General features: G+C 39.0%; 1 protein-coding gene across 2 annotated transcripts in view; it reads right to left on the bottom strand.

The window, feature by feature from the left end:
* Positions 1-17,571, bottom strand: part of cdin1 (CDAN1 interacting nuclease 1) — a 52,094-nt gene extending 34,523 nt beyond the window's left edge. Inside the window, exons 1-6 of one of the 2 annotated variants that reach the window (XM_084914436.1) lie at positions 17,461-17,571; positions 17,084-17,184; positions 7,129-7,174; positions 6,048-6,112; positions 5,179-5,239; positions 2,117-2,189 (exon numbers count right to left, since the gene is read on the bottom strand). In XM_084914436.1, the coding sequence (XP_084770562.1) occupies positions 2,117-2,189; positions 5,179-5,239; positions 6,048-6,112; positions 7,129-7,174; positions 17,084-17,184; positions 17,461-17,463 (349 nt within the window). In that variant the 5' untranslated portion in view covers positions 17,464-17,571. The remainder of the gene's footprint in view (positions 1-2,116; positions 2,190-5,178; positions 5,240-6,047; positions 6,113-7,128; positions 7,175-17,083; positions 17,185-17,460) is intronic. The other variant, XM_084914437.1, reaches the window with a different exon arrangement.
* Positions 17,572-18,912: the final 1,341 nt, after the last annotated feature.

Here is an 18,912-nt window from a genome sequence, read left to right as displayed (position 1 = left end):
GTACTACCCTGCAAGGAATTTTGGCGTATATACTAAAGCTGTGTCATTTGGGTGAACAAGTGACCCTCCCTATTGCCCAGCTTCAAAAGACAAGAAGCAAAGACCATTATGGATGTTGATATTGCATTCAATACATAATAAAACTGCTTTGACTGTATTGATTCATGTACAAGCATCACCAGATAGTCTTTCACTCTGCTTCAAGGAAGGGGGATGGAGTTTGCTGGTGCTGTTGTCATGTTGAGGTGCGGCAGTGTGGGTAGCTACTGGGAAGGACGACGTGGTGGTGGTGGTGGGGGATAGGGGGTTGCAACAAGCAAGAAAAAAAACAAACAAAAAATGCACACACTAGGAAGGTACAAAAACAATTTAAAACTCTGTATTGATCCGGCACTAGTGATTGTACATATATTCCATAGTCCCAAAGGCCCCATTCATGTGTCTCTTAAATGCAAGGGGAAAGAGAAGAGGAATAAAAAAAAAAAAAAACGACAATGGTAGGCAAAGGCAAGCCACTCACCCTGTTGGAGGTAATGTCCCTTATTTAGAAGTCTATTGATCTTTGCAGTGAGCCTGCCTGCCCTTCCTCACACACAAGCACACTGGAGATCTGTCCGAGGCTGGAGGGAGCATGAAAGATATGCCTGCCAATAGCACTGAACCAACCTGTTAGCTAATTGTCAGGAAAGACAATTATCCTTGCATTGTTTCTTTGTGGAAACAAATTACTGCACTACATACATACATACATACATACATATATACATATACATATGCAAAGAAGCTCTTTCATAATAAGTGAATGTTCGCAGCAATTGACCTTAAAGCTGGCAACAATGAAGAAAGGCAGCACGACAACATGCCAGAATTTCAAAATACTCCAGCGGCAATTATAATATAGATAATATATTATGCAAATATTTACATCATGCATTGCATGTGAAATTATTCTTTGAAGGAGCATGATATTATTTGCTAGCATCCAAAAAAGTGAGATGCTGTATGCCTGTAACTCTGCTCAAAATTAAACAAGGATTTTCTAGAACATTTCATCTGGTACAAATCTATTCTGAGCAATAATAAAACATTTTTTCACTGTATGGAGATGGACAGATGCAGTGTGCCATTATCTGAGACATAGTGCTTCTTGTGGATGAATGCCCTGTTCTACAAGCAGCTCAGACTAGTATTTTGACAGGCAGCGGATAACGGTGGGTCCAAAGCAATCACATCTTTGACTTTGACAAATGGCTATGCTGTGGCGAAGTTGAAAATAACACATATCCACTTTAATCTCTTTCTTGATTAAATTGGAAGCACGTCTTTTTGACATCATGTGATTCGCTCTCAAAGTAGTGACTACTGCACAGACAGAAAGTCCTCGGGATAGACCCACTAAAATAATATGCATATGTGTGATACTGGAAGTTCCAGAGTGCGGTGATCGGAGGGGAGAGGAGGGGGAGTTGTTTGTTTTTTGTTATAAATTAACAATGTGACTAAAACTGGTAAAACGTAGGAATTTTGGACAAATACAGGAGACAGGAGAAAGACACTAACCAGGCTACACATGGGCAACAATTCCCACAATTTCTGGAAAAGATCTTTGACACATTCAACAACAATATTTGTGTCTGTAATTTTGTTCTCCCACAGTGTGTCCATCAGCACTACGTAGAAATGGTTTGCTTTTTCTGCCACAGTCTTCCCTCAACTCAATTTCCTCTGCAGACCCCAGCAGGCAGCGAGGAAGAGAAGGGAATGAGAGAAGAGGAGAATGCTAGCGATAGATGGATGCATTGGGGGATGAAGGAGGCTGAGGGAAGAAATCAGGGGTGTTATAAATAACACTGATGAGGTGAGCTACCATTGATCCACACTGCAGTTGAGAGGTGGGTGGTCCTCCTAGTACTTAATTGCCAGTCATGTGCCCTGGGATGCAGCTACTACTAAATGTGGTCTATCTCTCATTAGGGTTTGACAGGCTGAAAATACAGCAGCTAGACTGGAATTGGGACTCAAACAGAAAGGGATTAAAAAGACAAAGTGCTACAATTAAGACTGATGGGGAGAATGATAGAAAGGACAGAGTGAGAAATGGAAAAGTGTTACTCACGCATTCCACCATCCTGGCCCTGAAGGAACCTGTCCAGGATGATACGAGCCATCAGCGCAGGAGACAAATCCACCTTTACACAGATTTAAAAAAAAAAAAACAACATATAAAAGAAAAGAAAAAAATCGACAGAAAAGACAAGCAGCTTAAATAAAAACAGACTTTACTATCAATGAGGAATTAATATTCACTTAAAAGATGGTGGAATTTATATTCCTCTCTGAAGAATTGCTCCTTTTATAAACCTTGAGAAAAAAAATCCCATATATCCAGCTGGAAGTGCAAACATATTTTAAAGAGCCTAAGACTTACGACATTGAAATTGCACAGCCAGTTTACCTTTGGCTGATGTCACATAGATAATAATGATCGTAATGGCTCTAAATTATATTATTGCGTTTCAAAACCTTGACCTTACTTTTGACAATCCGCGTGCAAATTGGTCTTTGAAAGCATTGCTTTGCATCAACCTTTCCCACAGGAACAAGAGATCGCTTATTACACAGCCAAGCTACCTGGCTGAATTGCCTTTCCTTCTGTCAAACAGACAACCTGAGTCTCTCATCTTGAAAGAAAAAGCAGCACATACTGTGCCCAGGCAAGAGACAATGGAGAGCTTTAATCATAGAATGATCACCAAGGCAAAACTATAGGAAACAATAGGACACACCTGAGGGATGGTGGGAATGCAGTCCTTAATAGGAAGGAAAGAACCTATGGCAGCAGCACTCTTTGAACACAAACACACCTTAGAGGTGAGCAGTGTTTATGGTCGAGAGCAAGGAGAAAAGTTGACAGGTAAGAGAGCACGAACGACTGATGGTGAATGTGTCTCTCTGATCAGTGCAATACATTCCTACATATTAATATCATTGTTATTATTACAATGTTTTATTAACATATTAAAAAAATACAACAGTTATTATAAAGAACAGCATGACAAAAAATATATATGGGTGCATTAGCATAAGATATATTTTTCCAAGGTCTACATTTGGCCAATGCTCAAACAATATACGGCGAATAAAAGAAGATGAATTAAGTCATTCACTACTAAAATTCACAGCTTACTCAGTATAGAGGGAATTAAAACATTGCTTGAAGACTTTGCCATTCCTAGCCAGCTCATTATGAAACAACATTCTTGCAGCCAAAGATCATTTTTCCTCTTGTTAGCATAATTGGGGACCAAAAGTGAATTTGCCCTCAGCTTGCAGTGAGAATGGAGTGTTTCATCTTTTCTGTGATGCTTCCTTGTAACGCTGGGAGAAGAGATGCTTCTGTCTAAACAATGTCTTTTTACTCACAATAGTATTTGTTAACATCTCCATAATATTGCACTAAGAAGGCAGCTAGTAAAAAAAAAAGCTTAACATGTCTACAATAATTAAGGGGTGAGCAAAGAGTTTACATCTTCATTAAGACCTCTGATAGTACTGACTCTGACTTAGCATTTGTAACCTGCAGTTACAGTAGCTTTCTTTCTTCTCTCTAATTCTTCTAATTTCCCCTCACTTTCTTTTCTCCCTTCCATCCTTTCTCTCTGTGCTTCCTGGCCGGCTCACAACTCAAACCCTGAATAACCAGAGAAAATCAGATTCTTGGTAACCTGCATCAGAGCTGACACATGAAAAATGGCAACATTACCAATGCAGGCTCAGCCTGAATAAAGACTACCTGATTAGTTGAGGTACATGCATCTCCCTAATTTTCATATTAATCATGAGTCCATCTTCATTCCCTGGTCATAACACATACCTTCACGAGTTTAACATGTGACTAAGATTCACAGAGCCTCTCTGGTTTTATCAAACTGTAAACCAAAATGGGTCGCACAGTGCAGCACAACTGCACCTGTTCTAATGCCATATTCAAGTAATAGTTGCATAAAATTCCCATAAAGATAGAAACAGTGAATGTTGAGTCCATCTCTGTTTCATGAGCTTCTTCTAAGGGCAAAAAAATATCTATGAATGGTTTTCATCACTGTTAATCATTTTCCTCTGTTGGAGATATATTGTCTCATAAAGACATGAAACTACATCAATTAGCAGTCTGGGAGACCATGAGTGCTTGGTTTAAATGTTAAGTAGCATATTAAGATGACAGTTAAATGGTTCATAGACAGTTATCTCTTAGCTGAATTGGATCCTTTCAAGAAAAAAAAAAAAATCAAGCGTCAATTAAACGAGAATGAATAATGGCAGTTGGCTTTGAGGTACCACTGATGCATGTGAACTACTGTGATTTTAGATTAAGAGACCCTCGAATTTCATTGCCTAGTGCACGCGCCAATCAAAATTCAAATGCAAATTTAAATGTTTAAAAAGGTTATCGGGCCTTTTCTCTTCCTTTATAATCTGAAAGACGAATAATGTCGTGAACTTACAAAAAATAAATGCAAAGATTTTCATTCATTCAGTAAGAAGTAATGTAACCATTTAAGATGTAGTGTATTGAGACTATAGTATAGTTGGATTTATATTTTGGAACACTTAACAAGAGTTTGGCATTACCCTAAAAATAGCAAACATTTACTAACTAGGTTTAAAATATAATAAACATAAGTGATCACTTAAATTCTGAAAGAAACAGGTTTCTTACAGCATGAATTTCCAACCTAGTACCCGAGTTTTGTACCACTGAATGACATGGATTTAAGCTGCACATAAACAATTGCTGCTACATCAACAAGACTACAAATTCTTCACTGAACTCCCAAAGAAAATAACCAATCAAATAATAAAGAGAGGAATTAACTAATGACCCCAGTCTCACCTGTCCGCAGTTTGTATCAACTCTGCCTCAACTGCAATTTGGAAAATTACATAATAAAACAGAAAAAGTATTTTCACATCTGCTTAATGGAGCCGAGCGCTAATTACATTAAATAATTGATAATTGAGCCAACCATTTTACCAATTTTGATAATGACTAACAGACAAGGAAGAAAATCAAAAACTGCAGCCAACTGCTATCTATCCATTTATAGAAAAAATAAAGGATAAACTCAGATGTGTTTTTCGTTGGCAAGTAAAAAGACAGAAAAGTTATGCCATTACCTCATTGGCCAATTCAAGCAGGACAGGAGCAGTAGGCTGTGCCTTGGCTTCACTCAGATACCTTCATTATAACAAAGAATAACAAGAGTAGTGAAAAAAAAAACATGACCCACAAAGGCAGACAGAAGGGTAGAAGGGGGCTAGATCGGGCTAGCCAAGACATGCTAATGTCCCTGATGACTTTGCCCTGGGTGGCATATGGCAGGCTCCGTGTGGTTAAAACAGCACTGCTTGAAGGGCTTCAAATTTCCAAGAAGCCAGACAAGCATATGATAGTTAGTTAACCCCTGCCGCCCAAAAAGCCTTTTTTCCCTCGCCAGCTAAACCTGCAACACACTTCAGATCTTACCCAGATCATCTCAGAGATTTGTTGTTGTAAGTGGATTAGAAGTGCATTATCCAGCTTTATTTTCCCCAGAACAGTGGCCTAATAAGCTAGATAAAGGCTAATTGCAATATGCAAAGAGGCTTTTCCCAGTATAGCCTGTTTCCAGTTCTTTCTTTCTTTCTTTCTTTTTTTTTTAAATTTAACCATGCTCATTGAATTACAGATAATCATCCCATCATAAGCCTGTGTGTAAGGCAAATGTCCAATGGTTGGTTTATTTATTTACTTTCCTGCTTTCAGTTTGACACGGAGAACAGAGCTTTAGTCTAGCAGGTGCAAGCGGGGGTCGGGAATGAATCCTGTGGGTGGTGATTTGTTTGTAAGAGATTATAATTGTCACGGGGGCCACACACAGGGGTCGGTGAACGATTTAAAGGAAGAAGAAAAACAGTAAGAGAGATGAGAAAACGATAAAGAGGGAGAACGATCTAGAAAGAAAACAGAAGAAAACAAAACAATATAAAGCACGGAAACACAATACCTTTGGTAGTAGCTTTCAATAACATCCGGCACATGGTGTCTTGAGATTGTCCTTTTGATCCATTTCTTTAAATTTAATAATAATATGAAGAAAAATGAAGATTAATGGCATAATAATCATAACAGCTAAAACAATTAACACATACACACAGATACATACACATAGGCAGAGATACAGCTCTTAAGTTAGTACTATTTTTAGGCACAAAGTGCTTTCCATTTCCGGTTGACCTGACTAAAATGCTAACTTGTTCACCCTTGGCTTCTCTTCCATGCTCTATTCTTTATGAACAATTGCAGCAGCAATTTAATTTCAATGATATTGGTAAGGGTCAAACTGTGCCAAGGCACTCTCGTTCAAACCAGCTATCTCCATCTACCTTCTTGATTCAAACCCTGTATTCATTTCCCCTTTTTTGATCAAACAATGACATTATTCCACATTTCACACCCTGACATTTCTATGCAATTCAATTGCCATCGTTGCCGAGAAGAAGGAGAACAGGGGATATAGCGGAAGAGCACTGGTTAAAAACAACTTATTTAAAAACTACTACACACAAAAAAATGTAATTCCACAGAGACGGGCAGTGTGACTGACACCTGTCAGTGGGATGATAAATGACTCCATTTTCTGCTTGTGCTGCCTTCTGCCACTGGCGGCAGTGGCCATTTATCATCATCCACTGTCAGCCGTGGAAAGCAGCAGTGACAGTGCGAGTCAGCAAACATTTAGCACACACAGCCGCACTACACGGGGAAATTATTATTGTCAGAATAATAATGGTTTAGCATAATTTATTACAGGTCCACCAAATAAGCAGGGGCTAGATGTTATTAGACAGATGGATGGGAAGGCTTGGCAGACATCCACTGAGGCTCAGGCAGGCAAAGGCCCTCAACGTGAACGTGAGAAGGAGGAGGGGGTGGTGGTGTGGGGCGAAATAAACGGGGGTATGGTGAGGGGGGGGGCATCCTCCAAACCAATCAGAAAGCTGGCAGTTCAATTACAAAGAAATAAAGGGACATTCATCATTCAATTAGGCACCTGTCAGGGCTCACAAAGGAAGAAAACTTCTAACCTGGTACTCCAGGGAGAAGATGCTCAGAAGAGTGGACTGCGAGTGACTGGAACAAATAAAAGAAGGACAAAGTTAATTACCAGAGTGCATTGCACAGAGACAAAGGGAGAAGGGAGCTTCAAAGCTGGGGCCAGCTGCCCTGTAATCTAAAAGAACATGAAAACAAGTGTGGCAAAGTTGTTCCAGATGAACACCTCTGACAAAAGGATTCCTGCTACGATGGTGTGGGGGAAGAAGAAAAAGGGAGGCTGTGTGGGGTATGAAAGATGAGAAAAATATAGCTCATTTTTGTTTTTTTCGTTTAGTCATTAATACGTAGCATCTTCCTCTATTCTTTGTCTCTCCAGGAAAGTGCTAAACTAATCTTAATTCAAGTGCAGAGTCTGCTATTATAAAGTAACACGATGGCAAGAAAACTCCAACCAACCTAAAGATAACAAAATTGAAGAGAAATTTATATCTATGCAAATAATTGACACAGTTCAATATTTAACTAGTGAGTAAAGCATGGTGTTCACTAGCAATTACAGTCATAGTTTTCATAGGTTTAAAAGTAAGTGGATAAACTAGCATGACTATAAATATGTGGAAGCTGAAACAGTTGGACATAACCAAATGCTAAATTTCTGAGCGTGTGAAAAATGACCAATTGTGTAAATTGTGGATGTAATTCCTATATAATACTTTAGGTAAAGCCATGAAATTACAGCTGAAATGCTACACAATCATATCTGGATTGTCTTATTGTGAATCCATTGTTGTGGTGTAAAAACATTTTTTATGAAAATCTTCTTCTTCTCCAAGAAACATGTTGACCCAAGTGTGTGCTTTTTACTTTAATCTGCAAAGTGGATGACTACAGTGAATGTCTTTTTTTGTGTATGACAACATGTAGACACGCATAAGAAAAAAAGTCCTTTCTTTGATAGCATATGGACCGTTCTATATCATTCCCACTGCAACGGATGGGCTTTGAAAATGGAAACTTTCACTATATGAAACTGTGACTCCCAAGAGTCAGTCAATTCCATGGGTTGCCATAAGCTACATTTATCTCCAGCTCCAGTCAATGTCAAACACCTGGCAAAGAGGCAAACCCGGAAAACAGACAGTTCCAACAGGGACTTGCAGCCCATTTGATACCCACCTTAGCTGCCATTGTGTCCTTTGAGTTACAGATATTTAAATGAGTGACACAAATTATTGGAGTTGGACTTTGCACATCTTCAGCTTGCATATCACAAAAAAAAGAAAAAGAAACATGTGTGCTCTCATACACACACACCCACAAACTGCTCCGTAATTTTCACAAGTGGTTTTATGTCTCCATATACTGCACTCAGTACACTTGATTGTTAAATTTAATGGACTTTTCATTACAAGTCACCTGGGAATGGTATGTAAATACTCATGAGAAGCTGAAGCTTCCAATCTGCATTAAAATATTGAGTCTACACAGGACACCAACATCAATCACTAGAAACCGTAAAATACCCCTGTGACATGCAAACAAAGCCAGAAGAATGTCAAATCCTGATTTCTGTCTGGAATGTCTGTCTGTGACCATTTTTTAAAGAAAGCATCTTAACCATTGGAATAGTTCAGCCCGTTATGATGAACCAAAGAAGTCCTCTTGGGATACCTAGACACCACTTTTAAACAATTTTAATCCTGTAGCTGAAGAACAGCTAAGGATACTTTCACATTAGGTACAATTAATTTGTACACTGTCCAAGAACAACTGCGACCCCCCCCAATTCCCTGCTTATTTCCCAACCACCATATGCAAAATAAAACATGCACCAAATCTTACTGACACAACAGTTCTAACAACTTGATAATGTTATTGGAGTATTCCGAAGTTGAGCAGTATTTCACGTCACTGGTGGTTTTGTTTTTGTTGTGCAAATGAAGACGGTCCACACAGTCGTGCAATCCTTCAAACCTCATCTCATGTATTTGATACAGATTTTTTCACCTGATGCACACGACACTCAAGTATGTCTCGTGCACTCCCAGGTTTGGCTCTTCATCAAGAAGCAGGACACAAATCATCGTACCATGCCCGTGGGGCAGTATACAGTGTTCACACATATCAAACATACTAGACTTTGGTGTAATCGAGCACCACATGTTAAAGCAGCCCGATTCTCATCACACACAAAGTTACAAAAGTAAAGAAGACGACAAAGGAAGTTCTCAGAGTGTGAGGGGGAAAAATTGTCCACCCCCTCAGCATTAATTTATAATGATGCTTAGGGGTGAAGGGGCCACCGCAATTAAGTGGGCCATTAAATGGTCAACTGTCAACATGTGGACACTTAAGGGAGGGAAAAAATTTCTTCCACACTTCAACCTTGCACCTGAGCATTTCGACAGTATTACAGCCTTATTGTTGGCATGGGACCATCATGATCCCCCTGTCGGAACAGACATCTGTTACGTTTTAAATGGATTACTCTCTATAATGAGCATGATTACTGCTTAATTGCTAAATCTATAGCCTGTTAACTTTAAAGGGACATAAACGACGCTTAATATCTATGAAAACATATCCGTTTCAAAAACACTAAGAACTTTGGGGACTTGTGTTTTCATTTTTTACCTCAAGCAGATTGACACAAAAACAAGACTCAAACTAAACTATTGAGAGATGTGAAGAAATAGTAAAAAAAAAAAAGGAAAAACATTAAAAAGGGGCAAAATGAAGAGCTGAATGCAGATATCTGGATTAAAACCAAGACTTGTTTGCATTTTATAGAGTCTGTCAAGTTTTATGCTGCTATAATCCCCCTTTTTTTATTTAACAGACATTAACAATAAGTTATTGCAGACTTTACATTAATGTATATCCAGCCTGTCCTCTCTTGGGTGCAGTAAGCTCACCTTATGCTAAAATATGTAGCCAATTGCCGTCTTACAACGAGGATTTGATCTGCCTACTGAACAGGAGTATTACATTTTTACTATAATTCATGTATCCCATTGCCACACAGTACAAGCATTTGTGAAACTCTGTCCTGTCTAAGTGGTTATAAAAATGAACCCAATTTGTTAACTATTCTAAAACCAGCTGCATTTCTGTCTGTATTTTGTTAGCATTAAACAAATCTTGTAGCTTGCATTTTATTCTAAATTGCACACATGACCAGCCAAATGCTTAGTGTCAATATGCAACACATGGAAATGTTAGGATATGATAAAACAGTTTTGAACATTTTTTTGAAATAAGATTTCCACCTTTTCTAATATATAAATATCTCTTGGTGATGTGGTTGTAACTGACAATGACTACGAATATTTAAAATAACATATATTAGACACTTGTCTTCCTAAAGTGAAGCCTAAAACAGTTCTGTGACTAAAGCTAGGAAGTCGTGAGCCCTTTGTGAATTGTGTAAATAAAGAAAGCTATTTTTTAATGCACTTGCAAAATGCCAAGGTCAACATTTGGGTTCATTGATCGCTGTTTCACTTACTTAAAAAAAAAAAAATCAATCTCATCAAACAAAGAACACACAAAATATAATTTGAAGAGCCACGGACAAGAGTCTGTGACACTGCAGTGCACACTTACAGTGGCTTTTATGTAAAAAGCAGAAAATAAAAAAATCTGCCCTTTCGGATATAATTTAGAACATGGGGAAACAGAAGGTTGGGAGACAGAAGAGTGGTTAGGGAATCATTCACTCTCAACCTAATTACCCTTCCTTACAACATAAGACAGAGCATTAATATGCACTGGCACCCAAAATAGTAAAGCAGCAGATTAAATTAAAAACAATTAGGGACTTTCACTTTGTCACTGAACTGGTATGGCTGTCTGGTCAGTACTTCAGGCTCTATTAAGCTAGGTTACCCAGTGGCTGTGAATCTGATAAATTCAAGTTTGAGTGCTGCATTAACTTATTTTCTTGTGCATTCAGGCTGTATCATTGCCTTAAACACGAACACAGTGAAAAGCCTTGAAATTCCCATCAACCTAATTAATAGGAGATGAGGGAAATTCAAACTATCAATTATATTTGGAAACTTCCTATTTACAAATAATTAATTATAAACAAAAGCTGTAATTTGGGTAATGAAAGCCACCTGGCTAATGGCATTGGTATCATATGCTGCGACAGTATTTAGCATTTGGTGGATCTGCATGCAGAGTGTGTTGAATGGTGTGACTCTTCAGGGCATGGAACTGTCTAATAGCACATATTTTTACTGCTGGCGATGAAACAATTTTCAGAAGGGAATGACATGGAAGAAATATTTTGTGCAAGGAAATCTGAGAGGATAAGGCTTAGTTTAAGTTCTACACCTATATTACATTACATTATTATTGAAGTTTAATTCCATTATTTTTTCACATATTTAGGTTTATTTACCATCAAAACACCTCATTCAGGCAAGAGTGCTGACAATACTATATGAAGCATTTACTTTGCTATTGATCAGTATTTTATACAGCTGAATACGGGCTAAAACGCTGGATATGCAAATGTTGTTAATTACACATGCTGATAGGCAAAATGCTAACATCTGTTTCTCAGCTAAGCCTAGCGTCATCAGCAGCCAAACAAATGAGTTGAAAAAAAAAAAAAAACCTTTATGCATTAATGTATAAATGTGATATATTCTGACAACGGATAGAAACAAACACAAATCTCAGTGTGTCATTTAGCTTCAAACAAATACTTGCACAATGAGCGCACGTGTTTAGAGTTTAAATATTTGCAATTTTTGTTCTGCAAAAACAAGTATAAAGGCTTTTTTTTTCTTTTAAGCACAATTAACATAATGACTGTTGCATTTTATAAAGCTATAGAAATTTTTGTGCAATTTTTTTGTCACTTTTAAACAATATTTTCAAGATATTTCTCCATCTGAAGGAAGACTCACCAGTTTGTACTGTGAACAAACCCCCACCCCCAACAATCTTACCGCAGCAGGCCATACAAACCTACAAGGCTGTAGGGGACCATGGACAGAAATGGTTTTAGCAGAGGCACAATATGACCCCTACTGAGCTTCCTTTACTTTATTACAATCTTTAAAATTTCTGTCTGTTGAGGTGCCCTGAGTTGTCAGAGCTGTTATATAATGGCGGTAAAAAGAGCAAGAAAACCTTTACAATCACCACTCTAATTGTGATTCCTCCTGAAAGCAAGGGATCTTCACCACTCCGTCTGTGCAAAGACGTGCTATAACTATAGTATTTTGCCATTGTTAAAGCATAATTACTGTCACTGCTGCTTCTGCAAGCTCTCATGGAAAACAGAAAATGAGGTTCATGCTATCCGTCAAGAGGCGAGTGTCCACTGGTCTGGCAAAGAAACACATTACACTGACCAATTGCCTATTCCCCCAAGCGCAGCTGGGGAACTTGTACCATTCTGGGCAATTTTGTTTCATTCTTCGTCTGCAATTGATTCCAGTATGCAAAGAGAACCCCAGGCTAGAGACTCTGATATAACTGCCCAGCTGAACTGTAGGTTTCCCTCAGAGTACATATGTTTTTTTGGGGGGTTCAGTGACAACACTACTACTGACACTAGCATACAGTACAGCAGATGCTGATCTTATTCTTAGAGTACCATATCAATAGTTTTACTCTACTAATATTGACCTACTCAGTCTATCGCTCCAGTAAATGCAGTTTTTAACCTTCACGATAAGGGACCATGTAATTTCTATCAGGCCTAACTCGAAAACAAGCTGCTTACCTCTTTGTTTTTAGACCAATGAGCCAAAAAGGCTTTGCACTCTATGGAATGTGCTTGGACAACATCCCTCTGATATGAGAAGGAAGTAGTCATTCCTTTGCTTCCTAATCAAGTAATTGATTACATCTATTATTCATGAACTCTTTAGCCTGACATGAAGTTGTACACTCAGCTTCTCTTCTTTCCACACCTTCTCTTTCTGCTAACACTTCATTCATCCCTTCACCCTTCCAGTGCTCATCTAACCACATAAAGGCGTGGAATTATTTAGCCAGCCTTCAAGGGTTGTACCCCTAAGCCCCAACTGCCAGTTTGTGTTTTGTTCAATATGGGCAGCCAGAAGTGTGAGGCCATGCACTGGAAGCTGTCGGGGCTGGCCCCACAGGCTCTGCACTTGATCAGTCTCTGGGTAATGTCATTGCCACTTCCAGCCTACAAAATACTTGTGGAGTTCTACCTTCACAGCACAGCAGCTGGAAAGAGAAAAGCAGTTGATTCCACAGGGACAATCGTAGAAATCAAAGTTAAAACTGAGAAACAAGCCAGGAAGTTAATACATATATGCCAAGACTTTGATATACCTCAAATGTGGGCAATGAGCCCTTGAAAGCTGTGAACAAATAATAAATACCACACACTGGGGAAAAAAAGCGATATTTAATGTTTTTTTCTCCACCATATTATACCTGTTATCAAATCCTTAACTTTAACCGCCATGTAAAGAGGTAAACAATATGACTACAATAAATAATCAATGAGCAATTCCCTGAGCTTCATGCTGAGCTGAGATATTACCATCAAAAACAAAGTGTAGCCAAGAAATCATATCAATGGCACATGCCACAACAACCCTGCCCTGCGCTTTCCTTCCAAAGATCATGCTAGATAAACCCCAAATAACAGAGAAATTAACAAATGCTTGACATTTGCTCAACATCCATTATTCTGACACTTCTTCAGAATTTCAAAAGGCTGAACGCATGCTTAATCAACATTCATATTCCCAGAGCGAGCTCCAGCACCATATTGCAGCCCGCCTCAGTGCTGATGAAAACAGCACATTAGGGCCCGATTCGAAAAACGTTCAGGGACTCCTCACCAGGGAACTGTGTCTGTGCGTGTGTGTATGTGTGTGTGCGTGTGTGTGTGAATAAAAGAGAGGCGCTGATTGTGTTTAGTGGGGAAAGATGCTTCACACTTTACTGTTTAAGCTTCTCTTTTTTGCAAATCAGCCGCATCTGCCCCTTTTTGCTCATTCTTTTACTTTCATCACTGTGAAAGCCATATAAGGAGCCAAATGGCATTTTAAAGAGGGGGGTAATCATTACATCCCAATTCATTCATAATATAGCACAGAAGGACACAGAGGACTCTCACATTCCCTCCCTCTTTATCTTGCCCTTCTTGCACCAACTCTCTCGGGGGACAAGTGGTAGAAGGACTGGGGTCCCCTCTAGACCCATGGGAAGACAGGCAAGGCCTGAGAGAGCAGCCCATCATTTCCAATTCTAATATGTGGCAAGAGAAGGACCTGATGGGACTGATGTCACATTTCCCCCCGCACCAGCCTGCGATCGGCCCTCCATCCCCCTTTTCTGCCTAGCCACAGTCCAGATAGTAGACAGGACACCACGACTGGCTAAGAGGAGGGCAAAGAAGAGAGGGCAAGAACGGGGGTTGATATTTGCATGTCCCTCCATTGTGAGTGGGGGTAAAAAGTGACAGCACCGTGTCCAATTCTTTTCCCCCCAGAGCAGCTCGGGCCCAGCAAGAGAGGCCAGGCTGACAGATGACTCCCAACATCTGTGTTATGCAGCCGTTACAGATGAGGGACTCCACATCACAATCTTTCTCTTTCTGTCTGTCTATAGGACACTCCCTCTCTCCTCCCACAAACGCTTTTCATAATACAACCAAAAGACCGACAGACTCTCTGTGGAAATTACCTTGAAATGGCCTATAACAATCTTTTTGTTCCAAGTTTAAATTCTCTACCATTTAAGTTCCCAATCAAAAGCAATGACTATGAAATGATTTTGAACTCTATACAGCATTCAGATCCTTTGGGGTAATGATTATTTTAACAGAATTTAAAATAAAAAAAAACAACTAAAGGGGAAAGAACTGTAAGAAATTTAACAAATAAAGATTTTTTTCAACCTAGTCAACATCTACTGTAGATCTGTAGCTATAATATATGATGAAAGATCTTTTTTATATCAACTCCTTTTATTAATACATTTTAACTTTAATTGCATACAAAAATTAATTCAGCCAGAGCAGAATTGTAAAATGACCACAGAGGACCATCAAATCATTTATGATTTCACCTAAAGTCAGTAACTAATAACTCTCTAGACCTAAATATATTTCATCAGTAGGATGCCTTTACGCTCACCTGGGAAGTATTTTCATATACTTATTGGATAAATCAGATTAATGTAGCATAAAAGAAAACTATATGGTGTTTACTGACTCAAAGTCAGCCTTTGGTGGTTAACTACATGCATACAGTTAAGGCACTGACTGTGCTACTTTCTTTGACAGAAATATGTGCATTTCATGCCAATTCTACTCAATATTGATTTTAACTGAGTAAATAATATTGCAATTAACAAAATGAGGTTTGACAATATATATATTTATTACAGTGCTGGCTCTGGCTATGTTGGCCGAAGAGAAACCCTGAATAAAATACAATTACAGGGTAGCAAAATAATATCACTATCTAAATAAACTTCATGCCTCTGCTATTATACTTGTAAACAACACATGAATTTACAATTTATTCAACAGTTTCCATCCCCTGGAAAACAGGTATAGTATATTGCAAAATGATTTGGTATCAATGCAACTGTCTATTCTCCTGACTGTAATAACCAATTCTCTTGCCCATCCCCTTAGTCCAAGCCTGTCCACAATAAAGCCCCAAACCCCCTCCAACCCAACCACTGCCAGGCCCAGCCTGGCCAATATTTACGCAGTGGCAGGGCTCCCACACAGTCTAAGGGGACAGGGGGTGTGTGGGGTGGGGGTGGCTGACTGCTGTGCCTGAGCGCATGCTAAGAGATGATGGATGGCCTAGTCGATATGTTATGTCTTAAGAGCCTGATTTCCTGCCAGTCCAATCACTAACCCTCCAGAGCCCAGCTCAGCTGATTGGACAACCAGAATAATTTCGCAGACTGTGAAAACACTGCTGCCGTGCCTGTCTGTCAGGCCCAGTGACGAGACTCAGGGATTTAAAGAGCAAGGGCCTCCCCGAGATGGGTTATAGTGAACGTAAAAATAATAACCAGCAAGACTAAACAAAAGAGCAAGCACCTCTGGGAGAGGAAGACTGAAGAATTACTGGAATGAAAACGGTGCAGTGTTTTCATTTAATTATTACACTCCAGTACAAAAGATGGCATTTGGTATGTTTCTTAAAGGCAGTTTGAGTGAGAATACAAAAAAGAAATAAACGCTAGACAGACTTCAGTGTTTCAGTGCTTAAACATGAGCGATATTGGATGCATTTTATATGCATGACATATTCTGTAAAATGCTGACAGTGAGAACAAAGGCAAACTGAAACTCCATGGCATCCCCTTTGGGGACCTGATACCTTCTTCTAGATTGGTGATTAGGGCACAATGGAAGTAGGAAGCTCCAAATACATGCGACTTTGTAAGTGACCTCGACGGGATCAGCCATGCTGTCCTGGAGGCCTTGGGGGATTACACATGTTACAGTCAATAACAGGAGGGCCTTCAGTGTCAAGGAGAAAGGCAAATACAACCATTAACCTCTCTCTTCGATTTCTGGATGTGTAGGACCTGCATGGCAAAACGCTGGCTAATGCTGTGGTGGAATACAGAAACCTGTGTGGAATTAATTAGTGATCTTAACAAGTGAATTAAATAGGATCACAAATGCTGAAAAATAGGAGATAAAACTGAGGGGGAGGGGGGGATTACTTGGCTATGGGGAGCTGTACTCAGATGATAACAATATAATTTAACTTAACAAGCTCTCGGATACATTAATTAATTTCCAATAATCCAAAGACATCTTGTTTGGGCTTCTTTTGGTCTTGACTCATTGTTTTATAATGTGTGGTAACTGATGCTCATACACAGCAGTTTGGTGTTTACTTTCTATGTCAGACATTAATATGCACTTGGAGTACAGTAACAGTCAATTGGCAAATGCAACGGAAACACACACTGAATGCAATCCAGTGTATACACACTCACCTTGGAAACCTGTCCTTCAGTATCTTCATGCATTGGCGTGTAGGTCTCAGTTTTTCAGTCCATCGCACTATCTCTTTGTATTCTGCTCGGGACAGTCTCATCTTTGAAGAGGGGAAGAGAATCTGATCAACACATGCTTCTGCACAAAGTTGTGACAACGCGACCTGCGAGGGTGTCAGGTCACTGACAACTGTCAAAAACAGCTGTTTTACTGTTTTAGTAGCTGCACCGCTAACCAAACCTAGCTTTATGTTACACCTGCGAAACACTAAGGGCATATTATAACGTAAAACCTTCGGTCTCACCAAGGTATTAGTCGGCTTCATGTCTATTGTGTGCAACATGCTGCAAAAAAATAGCTCAAAAGCAATAAATACCATGAGAAAGGGATCTTTACTCTTAATTCCTGCAGTCCTAGTACCGTCCCCGATAGCTGCTTCCCGCTAGGAAGTTGAAGGGGGTTACTTTCATGTGAACACCGAGTTGATTGGTAGAAGAATCCAAGGAGCTGAGTATGCCGACAGATGATTGGTTACTTTGTAGCGCGAAGGCGGTGCCTAGCTAAGACGTGTTGGTCACTGGAACTGCCTTCTCGTCGGCTGTTAACGACGCACGCAAAAACGAGTGGGTATTAGTAATGATAAGATACAGGCTCTCCTGTTACATTCTTCAAGTATTTTGCAGTCCAGCGGCTCTGGAATACATGAACTGTGCTGTTAGGGAAAACGCTTATGTTTTTTGTTCTTTTGTTTTAAGGGAAAGGTTGTAATGGAGAAATAGAGGCACGGTGACTGGGAGAAATAAGGGAACGCCTCCCTAATGCGTATGTGAACTACAGTTTCACTAATAGCGTGACAAATTTAACACATTTCTAGCCATGGTTTTGGTTCTGCGTTTACATTTATGGCACTCACTGGGGATGGAAAAAAAAAACGATGGCTGAAACAAATAGTTTTTAGCTTTGACCATAAAGTTTATGTTTTGTACCGCAACATTCAGTCTCATGTAAAGCGAAGGGTTCATGCAGAGATTTCAGACACATGGCTCTTGTGTTTGTACTTCTGATTTATTTTTAAAAATAGTTATTTACATTTTAAAGAACTGAAGACGCAGTATCTTTATAGCTGAGTCCATCGTTTTTCAAAAAATCTTATTTTCCGTATTTAGCGCAGTAATTGAAATTAAAGTGTCTAAATATATTTTCTCACCTTTTTATAGTGGTTCAATGAGAGTCATATGACATCTGTTACCCCTTGACTCCACAATTACCTCCTATGGGAAATGTTGTGGGTCATCTCCAGTCTTGGGCTCCCCCAATATCCACCAGCATCCTCTCTCAGCAGTAAAGGTATATTGGTTCAATTTGCACGACATAAATTAGACGTAAAAATTCAAATGGATTGCTGTATAGAAGAAACAACTGTGAAACTTTGAAGGATAAACATTTGCTTTCTGTAACATTTCTAACTTGAAGCTGTGTGTCTTTTAATGATTATGAATCTAACAGTTAAAAATTGGTTGTTTTAAACAACAGTAAGATTGGAGTAATTCTTTAAGACCAAATACATCCCTTGAGATCAATATAATTTTACAATGGCATTACTGTATAATTAGTCTCTGTGGAATAGTGCTAAAGCTCATTCACTAATAGATTTTCTTTTAAATCTTTTGTCCAGTTCATTTTTGTTTGATTTTTATTTTCCTAAAAAAATTAAAAATGAAAGATAATCGCTGTCACAAATAACAGGACTCAAAATGTGTATTTTTTTTTTTTTTTTTTAAATCTGTATTATCACCTGTATGCCTGTATAATTATTCGTCACTTCTAT

The sequence above is a fragment of the Perissodus microlepis genome, chromosome 19 (genome assembly GCF_051167445.1).
Source record: "Perissodus microlepis isolate ML-2025 ecotype Zambia chromosome 19, ASM5116744v1, whole genome shotgun sequence".
In the NCBI taxonomy this organism is placed as follows: Eukaryota; Metazoa; Chordata; class Actinopteri; order Cichliformes; family Cichlidae; genus Perissodus; species Perissodus microlepis.
Note: the sequence above shows the minus strand (reverse complement) of the source record. Positions and strands in the feature narration are given on the sequence as shown.